Source organism: Apostichopus japonicus, chromosome 3 (genome assembly GCF_037975245.1).
Source record: "Apostichopus japonicus isolate 1M-3 chromosome 3, ASM3797524v1, whole genome shotgun sequence".
Lineage (NCBI taxonomy): Eukaryota > Metazoa > Echinodermata > Holothuroidea > Aspidochirotida > Stichopodidae > Apostichopus > Apostichopus japonicus.
In genome coordinates this window covers 1110321-1135907 of record NC_092563.1, presented here as the reverse complement: position 1 = coordinate 1135907, position 25587 = coordinate 1110321, and the positions used below count along the sequence as shown (strand labels likewise).

Here is a 25587-nt window from a genome sequence, read left to right as displayed (position 1 = left end):
AATGTCAGCCAAACATTATCACAGCGAGGTGTCATTTTGTCAGGCATTAGACGAGATTATCGTCCTCGCAAGAATGATAGAGATTTTCCTGCTCCTCGATCCTGATAAAATTTTTGCAAGAATTAACCCAAGTTCATTGTGTCCTACATTCTCTATTCGTACAGCTTGTGTCGTAATTCGCAATACATTTTTTTGCTACAAAGATTCCAATGGATACCTTTTTTTCTCTTTCTAAATGACAAAACATTCCAAAAAAACGAGTTGAATAATTCTAAACTGATAAGCAAACTTGTGATAAAAAATTAAGTCCCCCAATATGGTGAATATAATTGAAAGTGCCCACTATGTCTCTGTTAAGTTAGTTTCGACACACTATGGGCAGACTAGGTTATCCCTTTAGATGCAAAGGGGACTTGTAGACCAACTGTTAATATATTAAAGAAGTTTCAAAAGTAGACAATTTTTATGATTTTTGAAGGGCCACTGTAAGATGTGATACAAGTTTTATTTCTTTAATCATTGCTTTGGTCTCATTTTTTTAACTGCTGTTTGAGGCTTCAAGAGAACCTATTTGATACTGCTAGATTTCATAGAACCAAAAGAAAATATTTATTTGAGTTTGCCATCGTTCAATCGTGAGCCACAACTTCAAAAGCAGGGTGGAATTACTCCAGTTGTTGTTGTAAAGATATGTACATCCCACACCAGTTGTTGTTGTAAAGATATGTACATCCCACACCAGTTGTTGTTGTAAAGATATGTATATCCCACACCAGTTGGCCAAGAAGAAGCAAGGAATAAAAAAACCCTGTCTATGATAATCACTCGTAGTTAACTTTTTGTCACCCTTTTATTTGCCCACGATTAAAATTGATGTATTTTAGTTCCTCGTTTGTCCCCGAAGATGTTTGACGGAGAATAGCTGAATGACCAGATAGTGGCTGAGATAACGAACAAAGCTGTCACGGGGCGAGGATTTGGAGATCCGCTTGATAACGATATAAATATTGTCAAAACATGTGAGAAATCTGTCGGTAATAAACCATAAGGAAATCTGAATAAGAAGCTGTTTATTTCAGGTTAGGGAATCCCGGAGGGAAACAGGATGGGCAAACTATCAGATTCAGAGGTTTAAAGAAAGTAAAGATAACTGGCTAATTTCATAGGGCCCATTCCCATGACTTGACCCAGATTGAACTCAGCTCTCCAAAGTCCCAATTGTACATTTCTGATCTGAATGACAAATCAAGAAACTTTGAATTATGAGTGATCCAAACAATCGCACTGTGAAAATTACCCTAAACCCTGTTGTTTTTGGCCTTCCGTCAGAACAAAAAAGATGATGGGGGATATTTCGGGACTGCAGTGCATTGTTTAATAAATTTGCTGGGATCAAAAAGACGTTTTTATGATACAGATGCCTCAAAACCTTTGCAGAGACGCTGAAATAGAAGTTACTGAGCCAAAACAGAGGCTATCAACATCATAGAATACTAATAAGAGAGCGTGATACCAGGCTCAGACAAGAGTTCTTCTTTCTGTTTATGTAAAGGCCACGTCGTCGTAACCTCCTGACAATTTACGACCTAGCTGCTGATACCATGGATTTGCTCAAAATGTGTTTGTGTTTGAACTGAATTAATTTATTTCCCAAGAGCACAAAACCATTCAATAACAATTAAGCTGATAAAATTGTTTCACTGAAGCCCACGCAGGCCTGCTTTTAACGCACACACACAGATCTCTGTTGGAAAACTAACAAAAGAACAGAGAAAGCCTACTACAGTTCAAGTGACGATTTTCATACCCTTGTTAATGACATTATCAACGAAGTTGTTGATATCGACAGCTTCAATGTCTATCCCCGCAAATAGAACAGTAAAGAAAACCACTGAACCACTGGAGTTCAAACAGCTTTAGCAGCCACACCTTTCACAGCAGTTCCTAGAAGTATCTGAAAAACCCACCAGCATAAAATACCAATCAGCAGTGATCTGTGTCCAACAATCCGCGATGTCAAATTACCTGTAGCTTGTACTCAAATCAGTCGGCTCCAACTTAACCGTAGCTTTCATCTCGTTTGAGCCAACCCCACCTTCCCTGTCGACGATGATGTTGCTGTCATCCTGTGTCACTGGACCTTCGGGGGTGACATGATGTCCACCTGCCTCTGGACTGCTCCCAGTCTCGGCTACAAAAGGCCCTGTTCCATACTCACTTGCTGTTGAAGACAAAGAAATTTAAACTAATCACAGGTATCTACATGCATGAAACATGTTACAGAAATGACATTCAAGAACAGTGACATATTTACATCAAAATGGTAGATTTAGAAGGGATAGAGAGTTAGCAGTGACCTAGAGGTGGATCTGTCCCCCAGGGGAAGGGGGGAGGCAGTGCTACATGTTACAAGTTTTTTTCTTTTAATTAAAAATGGCAGATTTGGAAAGGGATAGATAGTTAGCAGTGACCCTGAGGTGGATCTGTCCCCCAGGGGATGGGGGTGGCAGTGCTACATGTTACAAGTTTTTTCTTTTAAATCAAAATGGCAGATTTGGAAAGGGATAGATAGTTAGCAGTGACCCTGAGGTGGATCTGTCCCACAGGGGAAGGGGGTGGCAGTGCTACATGTTACAAGTTTTTTCTTTTAAATCGAAATGGCAGATTTGGAAAGGGATAGATAGTTAGCAGTGACCCTGAGGTGGATCCGTCCCCCAGGGGAAGGGGGAGGAAGTGCTACATGTTACAAGTTTTTCTTTTAAATCAAACAGGCAGATTTAGAAAGGGATAGATAGTTAGCAGTGACCTTTTAGGTGGATCAGTCCCCTGGGGGAAGGGGGATGGCAGTGCTACATGTTACAAGATTCTTATTTTAAATCAAAATGGCAGATTTAGAAAGGGATAGAAATTTAGCAGTGACCTGGAGGTGCATCAGTGTATGAGGGAACATAAAGTTGAGTAGATGGAGGAGTGAACTTTTTGAATGGAGAAAGGTAAGGAAGTAGTGGAGTTGATATATTAGTAAAGAAAAAATTATAGTACACATTCTAGGTTTAAAAATAAAGCCTTGTAGTGAAGAATCTAACATATTCCACATCGGTGGTCAAGGGAGTACTTTTAGCACTGTATAAGGACAATCAGAAAGAAGATTGCTTGAAGTCAAGATGTATAGAAAGCCCAATATAACTATTATTCAATTCTTTCAGGACTTACAAGCCCGTTTCGACAGCCTTTTATTTTAATAGTAAACTAATAAACTTGCCAAACTATCAAATTTAATCTTCCTGAGGTTTTAGAAGTTCCACATAAAGTGGATGTATTTTAGACAATGTAATGTCTCAATGAGGAAATATGGTGAGAACTGGCAGTAAAATAATGGATTGAAAAGAATTTGACTATTTTTTTATGCTATTTTTCTAAGTTTACTAAGTTTAGTTGCTAAGTTTACCGATGACCTTCAGCCATTAAGCAACAATTGACATACATATAGGCCTATATCTAATTGAAAACATTCATTGGCAGTGTGAAAGTTCAGTCACTCGATCTTTCATCTTCGGTGTATCCTTTATTTTCTAAATTCTTAGAAATGGTTTAATTGCTGGGTTCTTCAATTGCTTATAAAGTGCTTTGTTGCCCCAAAATGTATTGCGGTGATGTCAACACTCAACAGGGGGGGGGGGGGGGAGGGTGGTACCACCTTCTTTCCCTTTCTAAGAAAACCAGTCTTGTTATTGAATTTAAATTGGTTTAAGTCAAAACATAGAGAAGGGAAAAAAGTGTTTGTGTCAGAGGTATTGTAATTATGTCAGGAGCAGCGCTAGACATGAAACAATACTGCAATACCTGTTCAGAAATAAATTTAAACAATCCAGAATAGCGTGGAATATACAGTATTTATTCTATTTTTTTTTAATTTTTTTTTTTTATCTGTAATATGAAGCAGTTCTGAGACTGCTAGTCTCTTTCCCTCCCCCATCATTCTCCCCTCCCTCCCCCAACTTCTTCCTCCCCCCCCACCCTCCACCAGGTCCAATATAAACCACTTGGCCGATACTTCTTACCATATGTTGTGTACTAAATATTCAACATTATAATTTATCATTTAAACATCTTTATTATCTTAATACCTTATTTCATTCAATTTCGTTTTCATTCAACTCTGTTAAATTCAAAGTAGCTCATGTTTCTATCTATCCTTTTTCCCTTACACATTGTTGTTGAATATATGGTATGGTAAGATATTGAAACAAATTAAAGGCATTGATGGCCAAAAACATATCAATATAGACCTCAATGTTAGCATACTGAAAAATGCTGCAAATTTTCAAAGCTATAATCTTGGAGGATTAGTTGAATTCTCCATATATTCCAGATTTGAGAAGAACTGTATAAACAAGGACAATTAACTCTCTCAATGCATAAAAATACTTCAAGAGATGATAGTACATATAGTGACCAATATCTGACATTCTAGCATAATTGGGAGGCATGCACAAATTATGATCTTTATGAACCATGGTGGGTGAAAGAGAGCCCAACCATACCCAAACCATTTTTTTAATTCCCTTCACTCCTGATAAAGAGCAACCTGTAGGGACTTAAAATGTCTTCTGCCTTTGTCTGAAATATTACTAAACTGTTGTTGTGCCAAAGCCGAAATATGTTTATTAAAAAAAAAAAAAAAAAAATCAGTGTCAGTCCCTTGGCATCAAAGCATATGTATGAAAGAAAGAACAAACAGAAGGGGGAAAAATGCTAAAATTTGTAACATCTGTCTGGTATATCCTTCTAATTTTAGGCCCTAGGTAAACAGGGAGACTAATAGTGACAGATGACATTAACTACTTCTCAAATTTATAGTTGAATCACCATCTAATACTCCAAAGAGCCCTACAGGGAATTGATGTCACCAGTTCAGGTACTATAGGCCCCTGTTTCTGAGCTATCCAGTTAAGAAAGTTAATGGATATTGGAATTGACAACACAAGGGTGGAAGTTCTACAAATCAAGCAGAGAAAGATATATATTTACAAGATAAAAATGAAATTAATACAGATGCTTGGAGCAAGAAAACTGGTGAGAAACAAAGAGAGTTCTGCTCAGTTGTTGAGCAGTATTATGTATAGAAAGGATCGGTGCATTTGATCCACATTTCGCCCAATTTTACCTATCAAGCCTCATTCAAAAATTTAGATGGAACTTTCCCAAAAACAAAACATTACATTGTAGATATTGTTAACGATCAAATGAACATTAAGCATGTAGCATAAGAAATTATACCATTGGATTAGAAATAATCAATCTCTCAGAGTAAAAATTATGTTTGCAACAAACCAAAACTGAAAATTATAAGAGAAAATTAGATATTTTACTTCATCCTTTGAGTAAACACATTAGGTAACTACTGTACATGTAACTTTACTACTATACACACTGAAGCTAATGTTGGCAATATTTCTTTCTTTTATTTTCCTGAAAATTTACCAAGGTGGCAAAATGAAGTCAAAGAGCTAACAGTTACTGCAGTACTATGACACATACAACATAAAAGACTTAGTTGCTAAACACTGCACGCATATAACAAACCATCTTGCAAGTAGAAGCAAGCTTGTAGTGATTTTATGACACCAAAACCAAGTTGTTAGACAGCTCCCCATTTCTGCGTACATTCAAATAGCAGTTGGTGAATATACTTACAGATCCCCTGGGTTTTTTCCTCTACCTCTTCCTCCCCCTCTGTGAGATTAGCATCATCTGTCTGATCCCTATCACCATCATCATCTTCCTCTTTGGAATCTGAAATATCAAAAATAAAATACATTGCTGAATACAAAACCTGTAAATGGGATACGAAGAATGCAACATTTAAAGGGAACATTTTTGCCACAAATCCTGAAAATTGGAGCTTGAGAATGGGGTGCTAGAGAGGGGGGGGGGGGAGTAGGAGACAAACAGTTGTGGGAGAAGTGGAAGGGGAGAGGAGAAGAGGGTGGCTGGGTGCAATTGTGAATGTTTTTAGGGTGGCTAATGTCCAGACTTTCTAAGCTTTATGTTATCCTTACTTGAATGGTTGGTTAGTAATACTAATGAACAGCATCACAAAATTAATCAAAAACAACTGAAATTTGTTTATTACTTGCAAGTTACAACTTGTGGCTGTTCCCATGGTTACAATTTACAAAACTTTGAGCTATCCATTTATCTACAAAGGTAATTTATAGTCTGTAGATATATCTACTATCCAAATGTGGTGGCCAATCTTTAGCTAAGTTAAATTGTCTTGAAAAATAATAGTATTTAACAACCTTTTTATATCATCTCTTGTAACATTTAGTTTTTTTGGCCTCGAGAGGTGTTTGCATGCACAAGAAAGGTGACATAATATTCGAAATACAAAGTTCTGGTGGTTTTTATAACAGATTTTACAAGGTTCTGACTCAAGCATCGATTTAACACTTTGACAGAAACTAGAACGGTCATGAAAAGTCATAAAAATAGAAAATGTTCAAAAAGAAGAGAAGAATAGAATTGACAAAAAGTTCTGAAAATATTAAAAGGTATATATATCTAGTTACACAACAGTACGTACAGGACAGACAAAACTAAATAGATTTGTTTTTTCCTTTTAAAATCCAATCCATATAATCCCTATCCTTGATTCCCCTCTAATCCCAGCTGGAGACATATCTTTTGTTAATACGTGGTATTGAAGTTTAATATTTATTCCAGTCCAAATAATTCTCAACAAAAATTTCTATGGGATTACTTTAGTTTCCACTTTCACACCTTTGCAACAGTACAAAGCATGAAGGGCAATGGAAAAAAAAGGTCTCAAACTGTTTTCACACCCAGCCACGACCAAATCTCAAAGGTCAGAGTCGATTGGGGGGATCTCTCACCCACTGATAATAGGTAGAGAGGTGGGGGGTACCATGGTAACCCAACAACCTCACAAGTCATTTTCCTCCTTGATAACACTCTCAAGGTGGAACCATGTTGTGTTTCTGGATTATCAAACTACCTCACCAGCTTGATGTCTGGTCGTAGCGTCCTTCAACCCCCGCCATCCGCCCATGGTGCCATGCCATGCACCTTAGGTGTTCCCCTTGATTGGATTTAGGGCTGTGGAACATTGGATGATGGTCACATTTAGTTTCTCCAGAGGTCAGAGATAACAAATGTTTGAAATATAGAAAGTATTTACACATGAAACGGTTCTCTTCGATCCACACCCATGTTTGACTGACACAGGCTTTATATCAAATACCCCGGGGTTGAATATCCATAAGTTTGAAATTATCCTTAGGTAATATAATAAACAATGTTTCTATTATTAACTCTTTTCCTTATACGATTGTATTTGTGGGAAGTCAGAGTCTGACTTCCAATAGCTCCATGCGCTAAGGAAAGCAAGGTTTAACAAACACCAGAAATAATTATGACCTCTTGCCCTCTATTTAGTAGCAGGAGGAGGAGGAGGGGGAGGGGGAGGGGGTCTGAAACCAATCTGAGACTCGGTTATTCTTTGAGAAGTCGAAAATACAAAGATATGGTTTACATAAAAAGGATCAGCAGATATGATTATAAGATAAGTCCATAATGTAAGCTGAATAACTAATGTACAGTAGCATGTTGTTGTTGTAAAAGGGGCAAGTATACAGCAACACTATCCACATTCTTTAAAATAATTATAATACTAATTATAATAATAATCAGGCAGTTATTGTTACAATGCTTAAGTGACCACCAATGTGGAAGAAGCCCGTAAGGGCTTAAGGATTACAACTTAAAAGTCGGGTGGCTTCCATTTCAACATTTTCACTCAAATTTGGAATATTTTCGATTAAGAAAGTCATTCCAGATGGGAAAAACGTAACTATGGCCCGGCCAGGTATCGAACCCCAAACTTCCCATTTGCTAAGCGTCATTACTTTATTTTATCCACTCAGCCACAGCACAGGTTATAATCTTCTAGTTTTTCTGCCAGTTTGACACCACATTAACTATCACATTTAATTCCTACTTGTAGCACACAAAGCTTACAGTGCGTAGCTGTTCTGAGCTTTTCTGTTTTCATTTGTTTGTTCTTTGCCCCCAAAAAAGGCTACATTGTGTGCCGGAAAGTACCTCATGATCATAACATGTGACTGTAGGGTGTACCTGCTACCTGATGTATAGCTTTCTTTGCACAGTGCATTTTCATTAAGGAAAACAGAAAAAGATTTGAATTAGCACTGGAAACGATCTTAATTCAGAACATACTGTACCAATCTCCCCAAGGAAATGATGGGAAAACCCCAAAAAATTCATATGGATGAACTTTACAAGTTCAAAATACACCTTAAAATTGTGGACTTAATCATGTCTTCAAGACTCCAGTATGAAAGGCCCAAAAGTTAGAATGGAACCAGAAAGTGTGTCAGTGCATGGGGATGAGGTGGTTTTAAAATGTGTGCCAGGTTTGGAGTGGATATTAATGATGGATATATATTAAATTAATCATGTAATTCAAATTAATACTGTGAACAGAACAGTATGTACGGTTTTACATGCTAAGCGGTCAACAAATCATCTCCAAAATGCCTTTTGCTTTAATTCAAGATAATTTAAAAAAACAAGAATCAAATATGAAATATCCGCCATATCCTAGACTTCCTTGTACGTGCAAGGCTTCTAAATGAGAACACTTGATGACGGGTGAAGATGCCATATGTATGCCAAATGAACACATCAGCCTGAGGCAAGACTTAGTAGCTTTTATACAAAAAAGAATAGAAATTTGGCACACACAATCATACTATACTTCAGGCACGCAAGCTTGAAGAAGACATGTTCACTTCATGACCTTCCATATTACCCTTCATACACTTATTATCACCAACTAGAGTTATGGTGTTATCACTACTAGCTCAATTTGTCACCTTTGCTACCCCATAATGCAATTGTCATCAAACTTATGGGCCTTCCTTGCATTTCTTTCATCCCCAATAGAAAATATGAGACAATTAATCTCCTCAATGCAAATATAGCATGTACCTCTACAATATAGTATCAGCATAAATATTGAATAAGGCAACACAAAAAAATATTAGAGGCTGCAGTTTCCTGGTTATATATATTTATGATAGCTGCAGGTATACTATAGACATACATAGGGGAGAGAGGTAAGATGGAGGGGAGAGGTAAGATGGAGGGGAGAGAGGTAAGATGGAGGGGAGAGGTAAGATGGAGGGTAGAGGGGCCGGTATGATGGAGGGGAGAGGCTGCAGTTTCCTGGTTATATATATTTATGATAGCTGCAGGTATACTATAGACATACATAGGGGAGAGAGGTAAGATGGAGGGGAGAGGTAAGGTGGAGGGGAGAGGTAAGATGGAGGGGAGAGGTAAGATGGAGGGGAGAGGTACGATGGAGAGGAGAGGTATGATTGAAGGAAGGAATGATGGAGGGAAGGGATAATGGTGGGGAGGGATGATAGAGGAGCCAGAGGAGAACTTCAGTGGATGGGGTTGGAAGGAAAACTAATTCTGCTGGGGAAATGAGTGGCAATAAAGGATGGCAAAAGTGTTTGGGTTTGTGGAAAAGCTCAGAAAATTACTAATCAAATGTTTAACCAGGAATTTAAATGTAGTTGGGTTGACAAGTTTTAAGTGGCAACAAAATGTGTAGGTAAAGACTTACTTTACCAACAGGACAATTCTTTGTAATTTACTTTCTTCCTTTCCAACTCCTATCCCTCTGTGCTTAACCTGTTCCTTTCCCTCTTCATCTCTCTCCCATCCCAGTTGCTCACTCCTGATTGGTTAAATCAGAACTTCTCTAAGTCAAACCTCAAACCTGCCCAGTTCAATATTTCATAATTATGAAGGATGGCTCAACCTCATATTTTGAAATCAATTTATGACTTTATGAATTAGTTCCATCTTTACTGAATATACAAAATGCAACCAATGAAACAGCTGTTGATACAAACTCTTTGAGAATTAATATATATAGATAGTTTGATACTTAAGTTTACTTGGGATCATATCCTAGCTTCATCTCTGTAACCATCTGTAACTTTTGCGATGACCAATAATTAATTCAAAGCAAACAGGATGACTGTAATCCTCGGCCGAACAGTTTGAAATTTTTAGAAAGTACTTGACACTAAAAAAAGTACAACTCCCAAACATGTCCCACCTAGCACGATAATAAACCAGCAAATATTATTTGCAAGCACTGTTTATCAGACGTGGACAGCTTTCCTGCTATCGCGGGCGAAGCCACCTCATGCTGGGGTAAGAGTGTACGGATGCAGCGGGGTGCAAGCTCTATGCCAGTTTTCCATTTCCTGCCATTGAAATGTTTATATCCCACATTGGCAATGAACCAGCAAGGGATCTCAGCAATGGAATAACCATTTTGTGTATTGTTTATTAGGATGGAAAAAAAAAGGTGTTTTGTAGGCTGCTACAATCTAGAGTGCTGCCGGTTAGTCGAGACTAATGAATCAAATTTGTGCTCGATCCGCGACACCATGGCGGCAAGTTACGTACGTCAAGGGTTTACTGCTAGCTGGATCGACACACCTTCCCTGAGCTCCGCGTCACAGACATTATCAAACAAAAAGTCCACAATAGATCAATATTTGGTCAAGTTTTTGGTCTGTGAATTTTCTCTGTGACTAATATAAGTGATGAAATTCTATGACACATCCTTGCCAAAGACTGTTGCTATGAGGAAGTCCATAATCTAATAATCATAAATATGCTTTGTCTTGGTAAATATCCGATCGCATTTCATATCTATATATAGTCCATTCACCACCTGATTCACTCAAGTTACCAGTGAAAGGACATGCATGAATTTTACAAAGTATTTTTGTTTTGATCTTGTTCCCCAAAGGAGAGAACATAAGAGCTGCTAAAATAATCAACAGCTAATGAGAATAGCACCTTCACAAGTCATTTATTTTACACACCAAGTAGTTTCAGTTGGCTACATTTAATAGGTAGATTCGCTACATTATAGTGTGACAGCTATATGTTTATTAGGCTCATTAGCCCTGCAGTCACCATAGGTCACATTCAAACAAACATATCTCAGGTTTATGACAAGATATTGAGACAGTCTTTCATCTAACAGGGTGGCATATTTTTCAAGATGAAAGTGTTTCATTGCCCAAGTGGAATATATCTCTTTAACCGATTGTTTTAGTCAGTGGCAGCAGCAAGGATGGACATGGAGGCATTGTCCCCATCATTCATGATACTTATCCCCCTCCCCATCAGTTGCCCACCCCCTCCTCACAGTCATCTGCGGTAAAGCAAAATGGACTCTCCCTTACGTCCAAAATTTCTTTACTTGTGATGTGCACTTTATACAAACAAACAAGCAACATGTTTTAAATTCAGTTGGGATTTAGAACACTCCTCCAAGCCCAGGATACCTTTCCATAAAGGCATTCTCCTACAAAAATTAATCAGGGAATTTTGAAATTAGTCTCCTACATTCATCCTTCTCCCTACACAACCCAACCCCACCCCATATGCCCTTCCCACCCATACCTTGCCTAACACCATCCTATCTTGCTAAACATTAACACCACCCGGGCACAGACCCACCTGTGCCTGCATCATCCCATGGTTCAGATCTGCATGGTAGCAACACCTTGTCTAATACCACCCTACCTTGCTTAACGTTAACACCAGGCAGGCAGCTTTATAAGAAATGGAAACAATAAAGTTATACTTTGTCACTTTGGTCACTTTTGCCGATCACAGCCATAATCTTTATTTTGCTATCAAGAAATGATTGTGACTCCCGAAGAGTTACTGGTTTGAGGATTTATGAGCGATGATATATAATTACCTGTTTCCAACTCAACACATGCTCTTACTACCTACAGTAACTAATACAGTAGTAATAAACTATATGATGGGAACACATTAGCGATGCACCCTCACATCTGAACGCATTAGCACTGCACCCTCACTTCTGAACTCATTAGCACTGCGCCCTCACTTCTGAACGCATTAGCACTGCGCCCTCACTTCTGAATGCATTAGTACTGCGCCCTCACTTCTGAACGCATTAGCACTGCGCCCTCACTTCTGAACGCATTAGTACTGCGCCCTCACTTCTGAACGCATTAGCAATGCGCCATCACTTCTGAACGCATTAGCACTTCGCCCTCATTCCTAAAGGCATTAGCACTGCGCCCTCATTTCTGAACGCATTAGTACTGAGCCCTCACTTCTGAAGGACCTCACTTCTTGGGCACCACCCAGTTTTTGTCCTTCCAGTTATACCATGAGATATGATTGTGATGAGTAATTCCCCCAAACAGCTAGGAAGAATCCTTTCCAATAATTGTGAGAATTGACAAGGTTTACGCAGAAATATCATCCCTTCCTGCACATCTTAGAGACTCTTTATTTTCCACCTCTCTGGAAACGCTGGGTAACAATTCATCACCTTCATGTAACATGAATTCCTAGGGTAAGCCGAAACAGAATCCAAACAGCAAATGTGTCACCTGCATTTTTCTATTTTCTTTATCCTTTTTTTTTTGGTCTGATATGTGGAAATTAATCGCTCGCAAGTGAGCATGCCTGCAGTGCACAAGTTTGATTGCATGGAGCCAACTCAATTGTAAAAGTCAAGTGCCTCTTACAAATAAAGTTTATGTGTAAAGTTACAGTATGAGAGAGACATACACACAGCCACTAGCTAGTGTCAGGAAAATTGGTGCTAAAATGACTTGTATCGACTGACACTCAACTTCACTTTAAAATGAAGTGACTGATCAAATTTGGGGTCAATTAATGATATTCTTTAATTGTTAGTCACAAAAATTGTCAGGATCAGTTTCAGGGAAATTGGTGCCTAAGTGACTTGTATCGACTCTCACTCAACTCAACTTTAAAATGAAGTGACTGATCAAATTTGGGGCCAATTAATGATGATCTTTTATTGTTAGTCACCAAAACTGTCAGGAAAATTTGGTGCTAAAATGACTTGTATTGACTCTCACTCGACTATAACGTCAAAATGGAGTGACTGATCAAATTGGGGACTGGTCTTTAATTATGACAACTCTTGTGAGGGGGAAAAAAGACAAGTGACTTTTCTGGATGCACAAGTAGCCCTGTTTCAGTAGAATTCTTAGCAAATCTTTAGAGTCCAGAGTATTGTAGAATATGACAATCAAAATTTTCATTACTTAAGTGATTAAGAAACATGGTCAGGAAATCCATTTTTTGGGGGGTCTCCGAAGAAAAACAAAAATTAAAAAAATTAAATGTGTGTATATTAGCAACAAGTTCTCTATAATGATATGCAAACAATTGAAACAATATGCATTAAAGTAACTCTAGGAGTATGTTTCAGTAGCATCTGTCACAACCTCTCATGAACATTATTTACGCTGGTAAAATACAAAAACTTGCAATTAACTTTGCATTCTTTCTGTTTTATTCTTCTGTTTTTACGGTTATGTGAATATAACCCAATTCCAGATTCCTAATGTTCTCTTTACTGCCAGAACATTGGTTAAGACATGCACGCATAATTCCACTTGGTGGTTATTCCATCCTATTTTAATGTATAACATATTGACCAATAGGCAATTAAGGCATATGTGTGTATATCTACATCTATCAAACTACCCATGTAAAACTTTAATAAGTTGCAGTCTAAGAGCATGTGCTGTACACAGCTAATCTAGCAGAGAATAATTAACCGAGTGTGACTTAACAGCTGAAGACATCTGTAGGCTTACCGCCTGCATCATAATGACTTCTGTTTTCATCTTGTTTTCCTCTCATCTGCATCCATTCCCAGCGTATGCTTTTATGTAGTCCAGGCTACGTTATATCTCAGTATTCATTATGCAGTTACAGCTGCCTACCTACCCACCAATCCATTCCCCCCTGGGACTTCACGACCAACCTAAGCTCTTTCATTCTCTCTTGCTTTCTCATTTTATCTTGGAATATTAAACAGAGAAGCTTTCAGCATATTGACAATAAATCAAACCCCAGTGGATTTCCCAAGCCACTTTCCACCCTCACTGGGGACTTCCTGCAGCTCTCCCTAGATACTGTTGCCAGGCAACAAGAAATAGCTGCTGCAATATGGCCTCTGGAATAATTGCAATTTTGCCTCTAGAGATTTGGAATGCACATAATTTTCTCTTTTGAGTTCTCTGAACCTTAGAAGACTGTACATAAACAGCACAGCTATACATTTCCCATAAGCCTATGCAAAGTCTTTCTTTATTAGCATCTTACACTCAACCAGCAGGCTAGTAAACACCCAGGAATATTCAAACCACAGAGAAAGTAAAAGCGAGAAACAACCTCAAGGATCAACTCTGGGTTTATATATTATTATTATTGCTGAATGAGGGGCTTCGCCCTATTGAGACTAAAATCTACATTGTTTCATACTTTAACATAGATTTAATTAGCAAAGTTTACAGGCTTTTATTTGTTCCACGGATCTTTCATAATGTACGGTATCTATAAAGCCTCATCGAGCCATCAGCCAACTTTCAACTTAATCATAAAGACCCAGGTGTGTAACACATGCATGTCCTCTATTAATGCACATAGACAATTCATTATCCTCTAATCAAAAATGCAAAACCTCTTAAACATTCTCAGGAGAAACCACGATAAAAAAGAGGTGTTTTTTTTTTATTTCCAGGGGATGGTGACGTAAAGTGGGATGGGACACCAATGAAGTCAGATACATTAGCTCTTTGATGTAAATACACAGTTTAAAGCAGCTGATTGCAGCATAATTTTCTCTCATTAATTATCAAATATATTGCGATGGGGTCTGCTTTATTTACTTACAATATGGTCACAGCAAACATAGTGTTACTTTTGAAGTTAGTAAGGCAGTATACACAGACACCTAGCTTAATAGATCAACGCATGTTCAAAGCTGATGCTAGCACGGCTCACTAATCAGACTGCGAATTAATTCCATTGCCATTGACTATACAATTACCTTCTTACTTCACAACTGCACTATTTTGGACAAGACGCACTTTATTTGACTAATTCGCAAAAGAATTATGAGCTTGAATTGGGATTTGACTGGAAGGTTTTGTTTAAGTCAAGTCTACCACAAAAGAAGGGAATAAACACTACAGGTTTAAATTTATTCCTCATTATGGCAGACCTACTGTATATGGCACCCACATGTATTATTTTTAAGTGTTCATATGTCTCCTCACTACTAATGCACTCTCAATCTACAAGACTACAGGTGTAACAAAGTCCTTAGTATAATTTGTAGAGCTCGATGACTGGGTTGATCAGTTTTAAGGTTTTAATTTACCTGTCTCCTCAAAACTAATTCTCTCTTAATCTATAGGACTACTATGTATTGTAATAGACATAGAACTTAATAGTACTGGAATTTCGGGTTAATATCATTATTGACAATTTCTCATTTTACAAAAATTACTAATTACCCCCCCCCCCCCAACTGAACGCATTACCCTTGGCTGCAGCATGACAATGGAGGTGCGAGCCATTCTGCCCCCATATCCCTCAAGCCCCATCACCCCATATTGCACATGCCACTGATACCACTAGTGGACTGCTCCCTATTATATGTACAGTATGCAGAAACTGCTCTATGTTACCCCGGCAGCACCATCCTTACCCTCTGACAATTAAAGGAGCTTTCTGTGTTGGTTAAATACCAAGTAAACATAAGTTCACCAAAGCTAGTACTATTAAAGTAATGCTAAACAATAAGAATGAAACCTATTAAACTATTAAAGACACTCTCTCTAAATAAGTTTTCAATAAATGAGTAATTTAGGGAGTATGATTCTAATCTATTGATTATTAAACTTCTCCCAACCTGACAGAAGGGTGGGGGTGGGGTTGAACTAACAGTGTGGAACATTGTTCTTTTCCAGACTAGTAGCCATTGTCTGCCACAGGAACACCCCTTTAAACTGACCAAAGCATCTAATAGAAAGCAAACAAATTTCTTTCTTTCTTGATCAATATTGTTATTTTTATTTCCCTGCCAACGTCTGAGAGAGATTAAACCACTCCTGAGTATTACTGAATAATCCTCACAAGGTTTCTTATCACCTGTTGAAAAACAGAATTTCCCCCGACTTGAGTTATCTCCAATCTTCCTTCCTTTCAAGGAACTTGCATCGAAGAAGAAGAAGAAGAAGGAACAACAAACAACAACCATGTCCTCTCTCCCTGTCTACAAATGCCAATAGTTTTAAGCTCTTTTACCACTCAAGGGGTATCTGTGATTTTCAGTCCCAGTTGTCAAAACTAGATGTATTTCAAATCAACGGAAAAATCCTAAAAACAAAACAAAACCTTGAGAATTTTAAGATTTTAATCTTATATTTGCCTCATCAAATGCCATTTGTCATCTGCAACATATTTTAACCCCCGCAAGTTTTCTGGTGATATTTGTTGCAAAAAGGGAGAAAAAAATTGCATTTTTGAGTTATCCCTCCAACGATTTTCATCCCTATACAAACATTATACATACAAATACAGAATCTTTTTTATTTTTATTTTTTTCTTCTCTCTAGCTCTCTCTCTCTCTCTTTTTCAGTTTCTTAACATCCGTTTGTTTGCTCTCCGTTTGTGGCAAACAGATCCTAAAGGTATCACAGAGAGAGAGAGAAGGTTGACAGCAGGACAAAGCCCCTGATTGGATTTTTGCCCCTGACAAAAGAACCTGTCAACTTCATCTCAAAAACTATACCAGAGTTTTGTCTCCCAGGTTTTACAACTGCAACCAGAGATGCCCCAACCTGTCTTACGAATGGAAATGAGAAGGCTTGAACCCTCTGTAGGGTTTCTAAATTGGCAGCGTTCTCTGCCTGTAATGACAGCGGGCAGCTCCCTGGAGGGCTGCGCCAAAGGCCTGCCACAACACTTATTTTTCTCTAAGCCTAACTCGATCTAGGCCTCCAGACTTTGAATGTCATTGGGTGTTCCCACGGGGCTGAAAAGCAATTATTTCCAAAGAACGGCTTTAGAAGATGCACATGTTTGGTTTCCTGGTTACGGTGCCCCCATGGGGTGGCGGGGGGTCTCCGAGGGGAGATCAGGATGCAGCGGGCCTTAAGGGTCTGATTGAGTTGGGATGGCAGACAGTCCAGACTTGTCATAAAATGAATGAAAAGAGTTCCCATGAGGGTATCCCTTCGCCACTTTGCCTGTTTCATTAACCTTTCTGTGAATATCTGTTCATGTTAAAGGGGCAGATGCGGTGTGCATTTTCAGCATTCTGACATGTTCTTGGGTGAAAGTTTCAAATTGTAGTGATCTCATACTGAATTTTTATGATTCTCAATTTTTTAAGACTGAAATAATCATACCAAATCACCCAATTCTAGACTTTAATATTTAAATTTCAATAACTTTGAAAATGTTGTTTCTCGTAACTGGAATTCTTCTTGAAAAATTTGACTTTTATGTTAATTTCTATCTTAAAAGGCAGGCTATCTTTTCGGATTATTGGCTACCAACAATTTGAGCTAACCAGCCACAATGTAGACAATTGTGCACACATTCAATGTCATTCACACAACACATAACCACATTAGCCAAACATTTAACATTAATAATCATACATTTATTATAAACAAAGTATAAACTTTCACTCTCAATAATGCAGAAGAAACTGGCCCTCCCCACCACCAAACAAACTTCCCCCTTTTAATGTGTGGGAGAGGAGGGGAGAACCCTTCCTCCTCCCTTCCCTCCCTTCTTAGGCAAGAAACAAGTGTTAGCTAATTGATCTTTGGCCACATTTGCGACAATTCAGTACAAAGACTTTGAAACAACAAAATCCTCCATTCGAATCTCTTTACAAGGGTCTTACTTTAAACACAGTTCGTACACAGATTGTACACAACCACGTATACTCAATTCTGAATTAAATATGATGGCCCACAAGGTTTCCTTACACTTTGGGCCCTCCAATGTTTTCTGAGACATTGAGGATCAAAACGACATAATAAATTACCTCAAAGAGGGAAACTTTGGGTCCTCCAATGTTTTCTAAGACATTGAGGATCAAAATGACATAATTAATTACCTCAAAGAGGGAAACTTTGACAGGAGTTATTAATAGAGGATAAGGAAGCAACATTTTGGTTGATCGAAGACAGCCGACAATGTTTTGAAGCTTTTTTTTTTCATTCCATGTTGCCTTGTAGGCTGAAATAAAGAACATGAGGAACATACTTTACATCGAACAGTAACATTAACCAGTTCATCATCACACACATTTGGGTCTTCTGTATGACTCAATGTGTAGCATACAGTGTCTTTTAACAGTATAACATTATTTATGTCAGCAACTACTGGTGCACTGCGACCTTCTGCAAGCAAATTATGCCAGTTTGACAATTTATTGTCAAATGTGGGTTTTTACCAAAAAAAAAAACTCACAGCCCCTATTAGTTTGCAAGATTTATGCCATTGGGGTCATAGATCATAGTACTGAGCACTTTCTGTAACAACCTTAAAGGTGCCTCTGATTGTTAGGGTCTCTGATTGTTTTGAAGGGGTGGATTTCAACAAGTTACCAATAAGTTCATTTTCATTTCAAGACGAGGTCATGATTAGTTATTCAGGGGTGATGGATCCCATTTGAAGTGGATAGGATGGGGCTGAGCACAAAATTGCTCAAACTTGGTCATTTGTGAAGTTGAAAGCTAACAAAAGTGGAAACATTTTTAAAAGTGGCACTCAGGCACCAAACAAAAGTTAAAGTGATTACAATTGGTTAGAATTAGTTTATGAAGATTACCTTCTTTATTTTGCTTTCTCTATTTGGTTTTTAACGTTATTTTTTTCTACTTCTAAAAAGGAGGGGGCTATAACCCTCCCTCCCCTCCCACCATCATTTCCAGCTCCACTGTCCCTGCAATGTTCCTGACTTGAGGCACTGACTGATTGACTGACTAGTAATTGGGAAATTGTCACAAATGTGCTTGAGTCAAATCACGTTTGACATTTAGAGACTCAGTCAAGAAGTTTTGACATTAACAATTACTATGTAACATATTAGTCTGATGAAACAGTTCCAAATGTACAATAAGCTATCCAATGACATTGTACCAAACACATGCAAACCACCTAGAATGCCTAGCATTGACCCTCCTGGGTCCAACACCTAGAATGCCTAGAGTTGACCCTCCTGGGTCCCACTGCATGTAAGACCTACTAACTATGCAGTATGTGGATAAGTTATAAGCCAAGATGATGGTCCTTTAAAGCTTCTGTACAACATTATCTGAAGCACGAAAACAACTGCAAATAAGAAAGGTTGTCAAACAACATCATTAATGTTGCATTTAGTCATGATTGTCTTGATGGAAATGTAAATTGTGACCTTAACCAGATGCTATATAAAGTGGAAAGTATTTATTAGACTACACCCAATTAATTTTAACTGGTCAAGATAAAATGCACTTCATATTTACTACATCTCATTGCAGTGAACTGTGGTAGTTCACTGCTAATAGTGGCACAACCTTACTATCACAATCAACTCAGAAGTCTGATTTATAATACAATTGATTTGAAACACTGGATTCTATAGACGTCTCACCGAAACATCGGATTCGTTCTGCCAATTTAATTGTAGGACACGCAAGATTCTAATCACAGGAAACTTTTAATTTCCTCAGGAAGATGGTCTGGTTAGGATATTTAATATTAAATCAGCTTGAAGATAGAGATCATTACAAAGGGTACCATAGGTTCAGATTCAAATTGGTATTAAAACCCACAAACATTAAATGAAGACTTTTTGTTTAAACTTAAAAGTAAATTATCGGAAACAAAGATTGCAACCAACTTTAATTCAATTTTTATTTCTACTATACAAAATGGTGAAGTTTTATTCAGCCATTATGAAATTAATGATGTGGAATTGGATTTACAAAGCTGTAACACAGCAAGTGAATTATTTCGAGGGGATATGAGAATGTAGAAAACTTGCAACGTCAATATAATTTTGTTTAATACTGTTGCTGACTGCCCACATAATGGAGTTCTGCAAACCTAATTCCAATCTTTACCTTACATCATGACTGAGCCACGGTCATGATAAACAGCAAGTCTGCCAAATTAAGAATATTTCACTCTGTACAGGACATAAGGTATCATGGTTTCCTTCACTGTAAAAGCCTAGTAGATATTATAAGAACACTGCAGTCTCCTACTAACATCACCAAACCTTGCCTGTCAATATTTTCTGACAACATGCCCTTCCCTCACCACTCACCCCTTCCACCTCCTTGTCATGCACCCTCTTCTTTCATCTCACCATATTTCTATTTCTTGAAATCAAGTAAATGTTGACAAGTGATTATTTGTATCCAATCTGTACTGTTTAAAACAATTCTTCCCAAATCGCCAAGAACTTTTAGGATGTTTTTTTCAATATCTTTCAAACTATCACAGCTACTGTTGTTTTGGAGAAACAATTTTCAAAGATGATATATCATTGTTCCTATATGTTCGATGTACACTCAATAACTTCTAAGATACAGCAGCACAACATACTTAGTAACTGCTGCTACTTCATGTAGACAGCTTACATATCAACCATTTTTATTATTTTCTACGCTCGACAGAGCTACAAAACTTGTGCTAACATTGAGATCTGGACTAAGTTAGGATATGAAGTCAAGTTTGCTTTAAAAGCTTCACAATATATATATATATATATATATTTAATTTTTACCTTCATTCCATAGCTGGATGCTCCCCCAGAGGGTACACTTAAAATAGAATTGAACTGACACACTCTGCTCTCAGCAGCTACCAGCAATACCAGATGAGAACTAGGTGAATATCTCTCATCCAAAAACATAATACCTACAGGACTTCAACCGAAGGTTTGATAGCCACTGCTGCAAAAACCAAACCATACCCTTCAAACGAACGGTATACATGCCTTGTTCACATTTGAGAATGCTTCTTGTTTTCCTTCTGTGACATCATAAAGAAGAAGAGACCTAGTTTGCTGTATTTATTTTGACCAGGCAGCCTAACCTCGTCGTCGTTGAGGCAAATTCAGCTCTAGAAGTATCATTGCATCATTTAAAAATCCATTTATGCAGGAGAGATTTAAGATTAAAATTACATCAACCAGACAACAATTGATATTTATAAGAGCGCATGAGACAGCCAATCCAAATGACAAAAAAAACTTCAGTTTTTCGGTTTCTTTCTATTTTACTAAATATTGTCTTTTAAAGTTCTATTTCCTTACTCCTCGAACTGTAGAGTTTTGAATGTTGTCAAATGATAATTTATACCAAAATCACCACTCCACTGTTCTTGCTTCTGTACCAAGTCTGGGATCTAATCATTAACGTAACCTTCCGTGTTTCATGAATCAACAAAATGTTACATCTCTGATGGTTAAGTAGGCCCCTATCCTTCACCTTTCCGTCATGTTTAACAATTTCCTGCAAACTGTTTCAAAACTTTGACATTAAAGGGCCATTCAGTCAGTTTGCATCAATTATACAGTTCGGCCGAATAACCAATATGGACTCATTAAACTCCCACGTGGCAGCACCGAGAAGTACAGCGACATGTTGAGACGGTTCGTTCATACCAAGCAGGAACGTTCTACTACATTAAAACATGCAAAATAATCGAAGTGTCGCTGTTATAGTCATCTTCAACACACAAACTTGTGCTCGTAATTCTCTTACAGTCTGAGAAAGATGACATGTTTTCAAAAACTGTTCTAGTAGGGCCCTTTAGGAACAATTTTCTTGAATTTTTACCCTATAATTTCTTAAAGACTATTCTTCAGGAGGACTTTTAAGGCATATTTCTGGTAGCTAAAGTCAATTGCTTAAATAAAAATGCTGGAATTACTTCTGCATGATCTGATCAAACCACATCCTCATAGCAGTTTGTTTTGGCAAAGTTATCATTTTTTTTCTCCTTCAAATTTGGTGTTTATTAATGTATCTGGCAACAACAGAGTGAATGATATCGTCATGAAAAATTCAGCAAAAAATGTTTTGTTTATAAAAAATTGAGACTCACTTATTCAGAGGAAAATCATTTTGTTTGCTTTTTAAAAATAACCCCAAGTTACATTGTTGAATTTCTAACTATAGAAAACCTTGGTATTAAGCAAACATTTCAGATACCCCCCCCCCCACGTTTCAAGGGTACATCAACAGGAAAATTATAAAAGAACAGTAAAGCTATTGAAGAGCATTTGCCACTATGACATCACAGACCCCCTTCAATGATCTATTCCAGGGAGGAATCAGGGGATAGTCAGTCAAGATAAGTTTGATTCATTCAACCATATCTTGAGTTAGGGACCAGATATTGAGAAGGGGTTTTCAACTAACAGTGTGGAATATGTTTTCTGTTTTGTTCCATGTAAATGCCACATTATTAGTCACCAGGACGTCCCTCAAAGGAAAAAAAAGAACATGTATTCTGTTATTTGTTGTTGTCATGGTTAAATATTAAGTAAAATGTGACGGGTAGATATCGAAGCAACCAGTCTTGCACACACCAATCAGAGTCGGGTAAAAACATATTTTGGGCTAATAAGTTAACACAAGAGAGTAAGAACTTATTTCTAATATTAATTTTTGAGTATTCAAGTTATCACTGTGAAGCAACTGTACAAGTTTTAAAGACCCAGAACTTACATCATTATACAAATCATTAAAATTCAGATCCATGGAGGCTCCTGCATGGACAAATCAAATCCACTCAAATTCGTTTGGAAGGAAAGAAAAAATGACACAGTGGAGAAATGAATAAGCAACAAGAGCAGAAAAATAATTTTTTAAATTATATTTATTCAGTAGAACACACCCGCATATCTTCGAAGCGTCTGATTGTTCAGACAATTTTCAATTAACTTCCAGATATCAAAGTAAAACCTCACACAAAGTATAATAAGAGATTCAGGTCTTTTATATTTTTCTTTAGAATTAAAGTGAAAAGAATAGCTCAAAGTACTTATTACATATAACAGGGGTGCAGGAATCGGGGATGGGGGGGGCACTGGGATATGTTCCCATACCCCCTCTTTCGTGAAAAATGTTTAAAGTGCCCCTTTTGATAATGTGCCCCCTTTAGAATTTTGTATTCCCTGAGTTTCCTTATTTTATGTCTGAGCTTTCGTTTGAAATGTTTTCTTATATGGCGCATATAAATATATATATATATATCCAAAACTTTTCCGATATAGTCAGTTATATTACTTAAACCATCCCAATTAACGATTGGATGGGGAATTTCACAAGTTTGAAAGTGCCCCTCAGAGGTTGTGGATACCCCCCCCCCTTCCCCCCATCTTTTTGACATGTTGCTACACCCCTGACATATTATCATAAAAAACTATGCTATTTAGCTTCTATGATACACCTAGGCTACAGTTCTGCTATACAGAATATATATACTAGATTTTGTGGAGCCTAGATACCTACCTACATACCTTGCCCCTTTAATAGCACACGTATGAAACTAAACTAGAAAGCAACATTCATGGCAGAACATGTCTCCTGACCTTCCAGCCCTCCTAAATTATACCACTGTAAACAAAGAGAATGCTAGGATAGATCTTTGAGCTCTTCTGTATACTAGGCAATTTACCAGTACTTCAAGATCACCTCTTAGATCAAGCTTCTATTGTCATTGTTTCCTATAAACTTCACAAGCCCCAAACTGGAAGATTCATTCATTTTAACAAAAATTACATCCCATTCTACAAAAAATTTAAAACACATTTCAAGAATGATAACAAGTTACATAAAATTATAATTACAATTAGCTGCCCTTTTTGCAAATTGTATTACTATCAGTATAATTCTTAAAACTCAAATTCCTTTTGGCTGTTTCATTGGAAATGGTTTTGTCCTTGAATGAGCTTTTATTATAATTTCTACTTACTTTTCAGAGCTCTGATTGGTCGGGATTGTTTGCGTCTGGACATGGTTTCATTCGTCTCAGGTGTGTCCAGCTGCTTTACCTCCGACTGATTCAAGACATCAAACTTTTCTTCTTCTTGAGTACAGACCTTCAAGAAAACATAAATAAAATCAAATTAAAAAATAAATAAATAAATACAAGGAATATTTGTGTTTGAAATTTTGAACGACTGGTGCCAATTATTCATACTAGTAACCAGTGCTGTATGTTGTGCATGGTCATTTTATCATCTTCTGAAAATATTGTATCCTCAATTTTTAAATGATGCCTGGTGTGCACATGTGTAATTCTTTACATGACGTTGAGTCGTTGACACACCAAAATTCTAAAGGTCACTCTATTTACACCAGAACTGTGTTTCTAACAATTTCTCATGTTTTTGACGTAAAGTTAGGTTCTATTATAGGTTAAATATTAAATATTGTCTTGTTACTTCTTCCCCTGCATCAAAACCAAAGCTACTAAAGCTGTAGTACTTAACTGAGTATGTTTATGCAACTCTAAAATTAATCTTATTATAATCCAGTTCACACATGTACAGTATTTACTGTATGTGCTTCACATATCAAGGTGAAGTCTCAACTATTCCTTTTCAAAGAAACATAGCGCCCTCTAACCCAGGGGTGGGTCTTTAACCTTGTGGGTCACACAGAAATTGTGTACCGATATGGCAGGCTCTGGCCACTGGATACAGGATTCAGGATACATCCACTCCTGTGAAATGGGAAACTTACATCTCATGAGGAACTTCTACATGTGTGCACTATCAATCTGTTATGTTGGAATATCCTTCAACAAGTATAGGCCCTACATTGTAGGCCACACAATCCTCCCGTCATGTTTGTCCTTGCTAAAAGGTTCTGCCAGACTGCACTAATAGGGTTTTCTTGAAAACTTCTTGTGTACAAAAAAACTAACATTCCAAAGGGTCACATGTAAGATGTAGCTTGCTGCTTTCACTTTTCCCACCTGGGCCCAAAGCATTGACCTAAGATACTTGCACTGTACACAAAGCTAGCCTAGCCTAATTTACATCTATGGAATTCAGGTCAAGGTCACAAGCTTTTGACTCTTAAGTTATTAAGTGACATGCACACTGTACCATTGCAGCAGTTTGAAGAAAAAGTACTCACTGAATTTTCAAAGAACATGTTTGTATTCAAGATTGATTAATGAATACTTGTAATTAACTCATATCTAATGGGAAGAGCCAGTGCCAGATTTAGACCTTGTGCGGCCCAAGACACTTCAGGTTTGGAGGGCCCCTCATACACAGAAATTGAAATACAAATGCAAATGGCCAAATTTAAACATCAAATTTACTTTATTGCATGTAAAGTCTGGAACCGACCAGAAATACATACATAGAAATGCTAAATGAGTTACATATCTGAAATAAATACATGTATACATGTAAATACATACCAGCAAATCTCCAAATAGATTTTTAGGTACCGTAAGACAAATTACAAATTTGTAATAAAAAAATTATTTTAATAGAAGACACTAATTTTTTTTATTATTATAGTTTTGTTTCTGTATAGTGTGGGCCCCTCTGACAGGGGGGCGTGGGGCAATTGCCCCTTTGACGCC

At 37.5% G+C, this 25587-nt stretch overlaps 1 protein-coding gene across 3 annotated transcripts in view; it reads right to left on the bottom strand.

Annotated features, from left to right (window-relative positions):
- LOC139959126 (zinc finger protein 423-like) overlaps positions 1-25587 on the bottom strand; it is a 44895-nt gene that overhangs the window by 13884 nt on the left and 5424 nt on the right. For all 3 annotated transcript variants that reach the window (XM_071956731.1, XM_071956737.1, XM_071956725.1), the window contains exons 2-4: positions 23956-24082; positions 5698-5796; positions 2026-2221 (exon numbers count right to left, since the gene is read on the bottom strand). In XM_071956731.1, the coding sequence (XP_071812832.1) occupies positions 2026-2221; positions 5698-5796; positions 23956-23998 (338 nt within the window). In that variant the 5' untranslated portion in view covers positions 23999-24082. The remainder of the gene's footprint in view (positions 1-2025; positions 2222-5697; positions 5797-23955; positions 24083-25587) is intronic.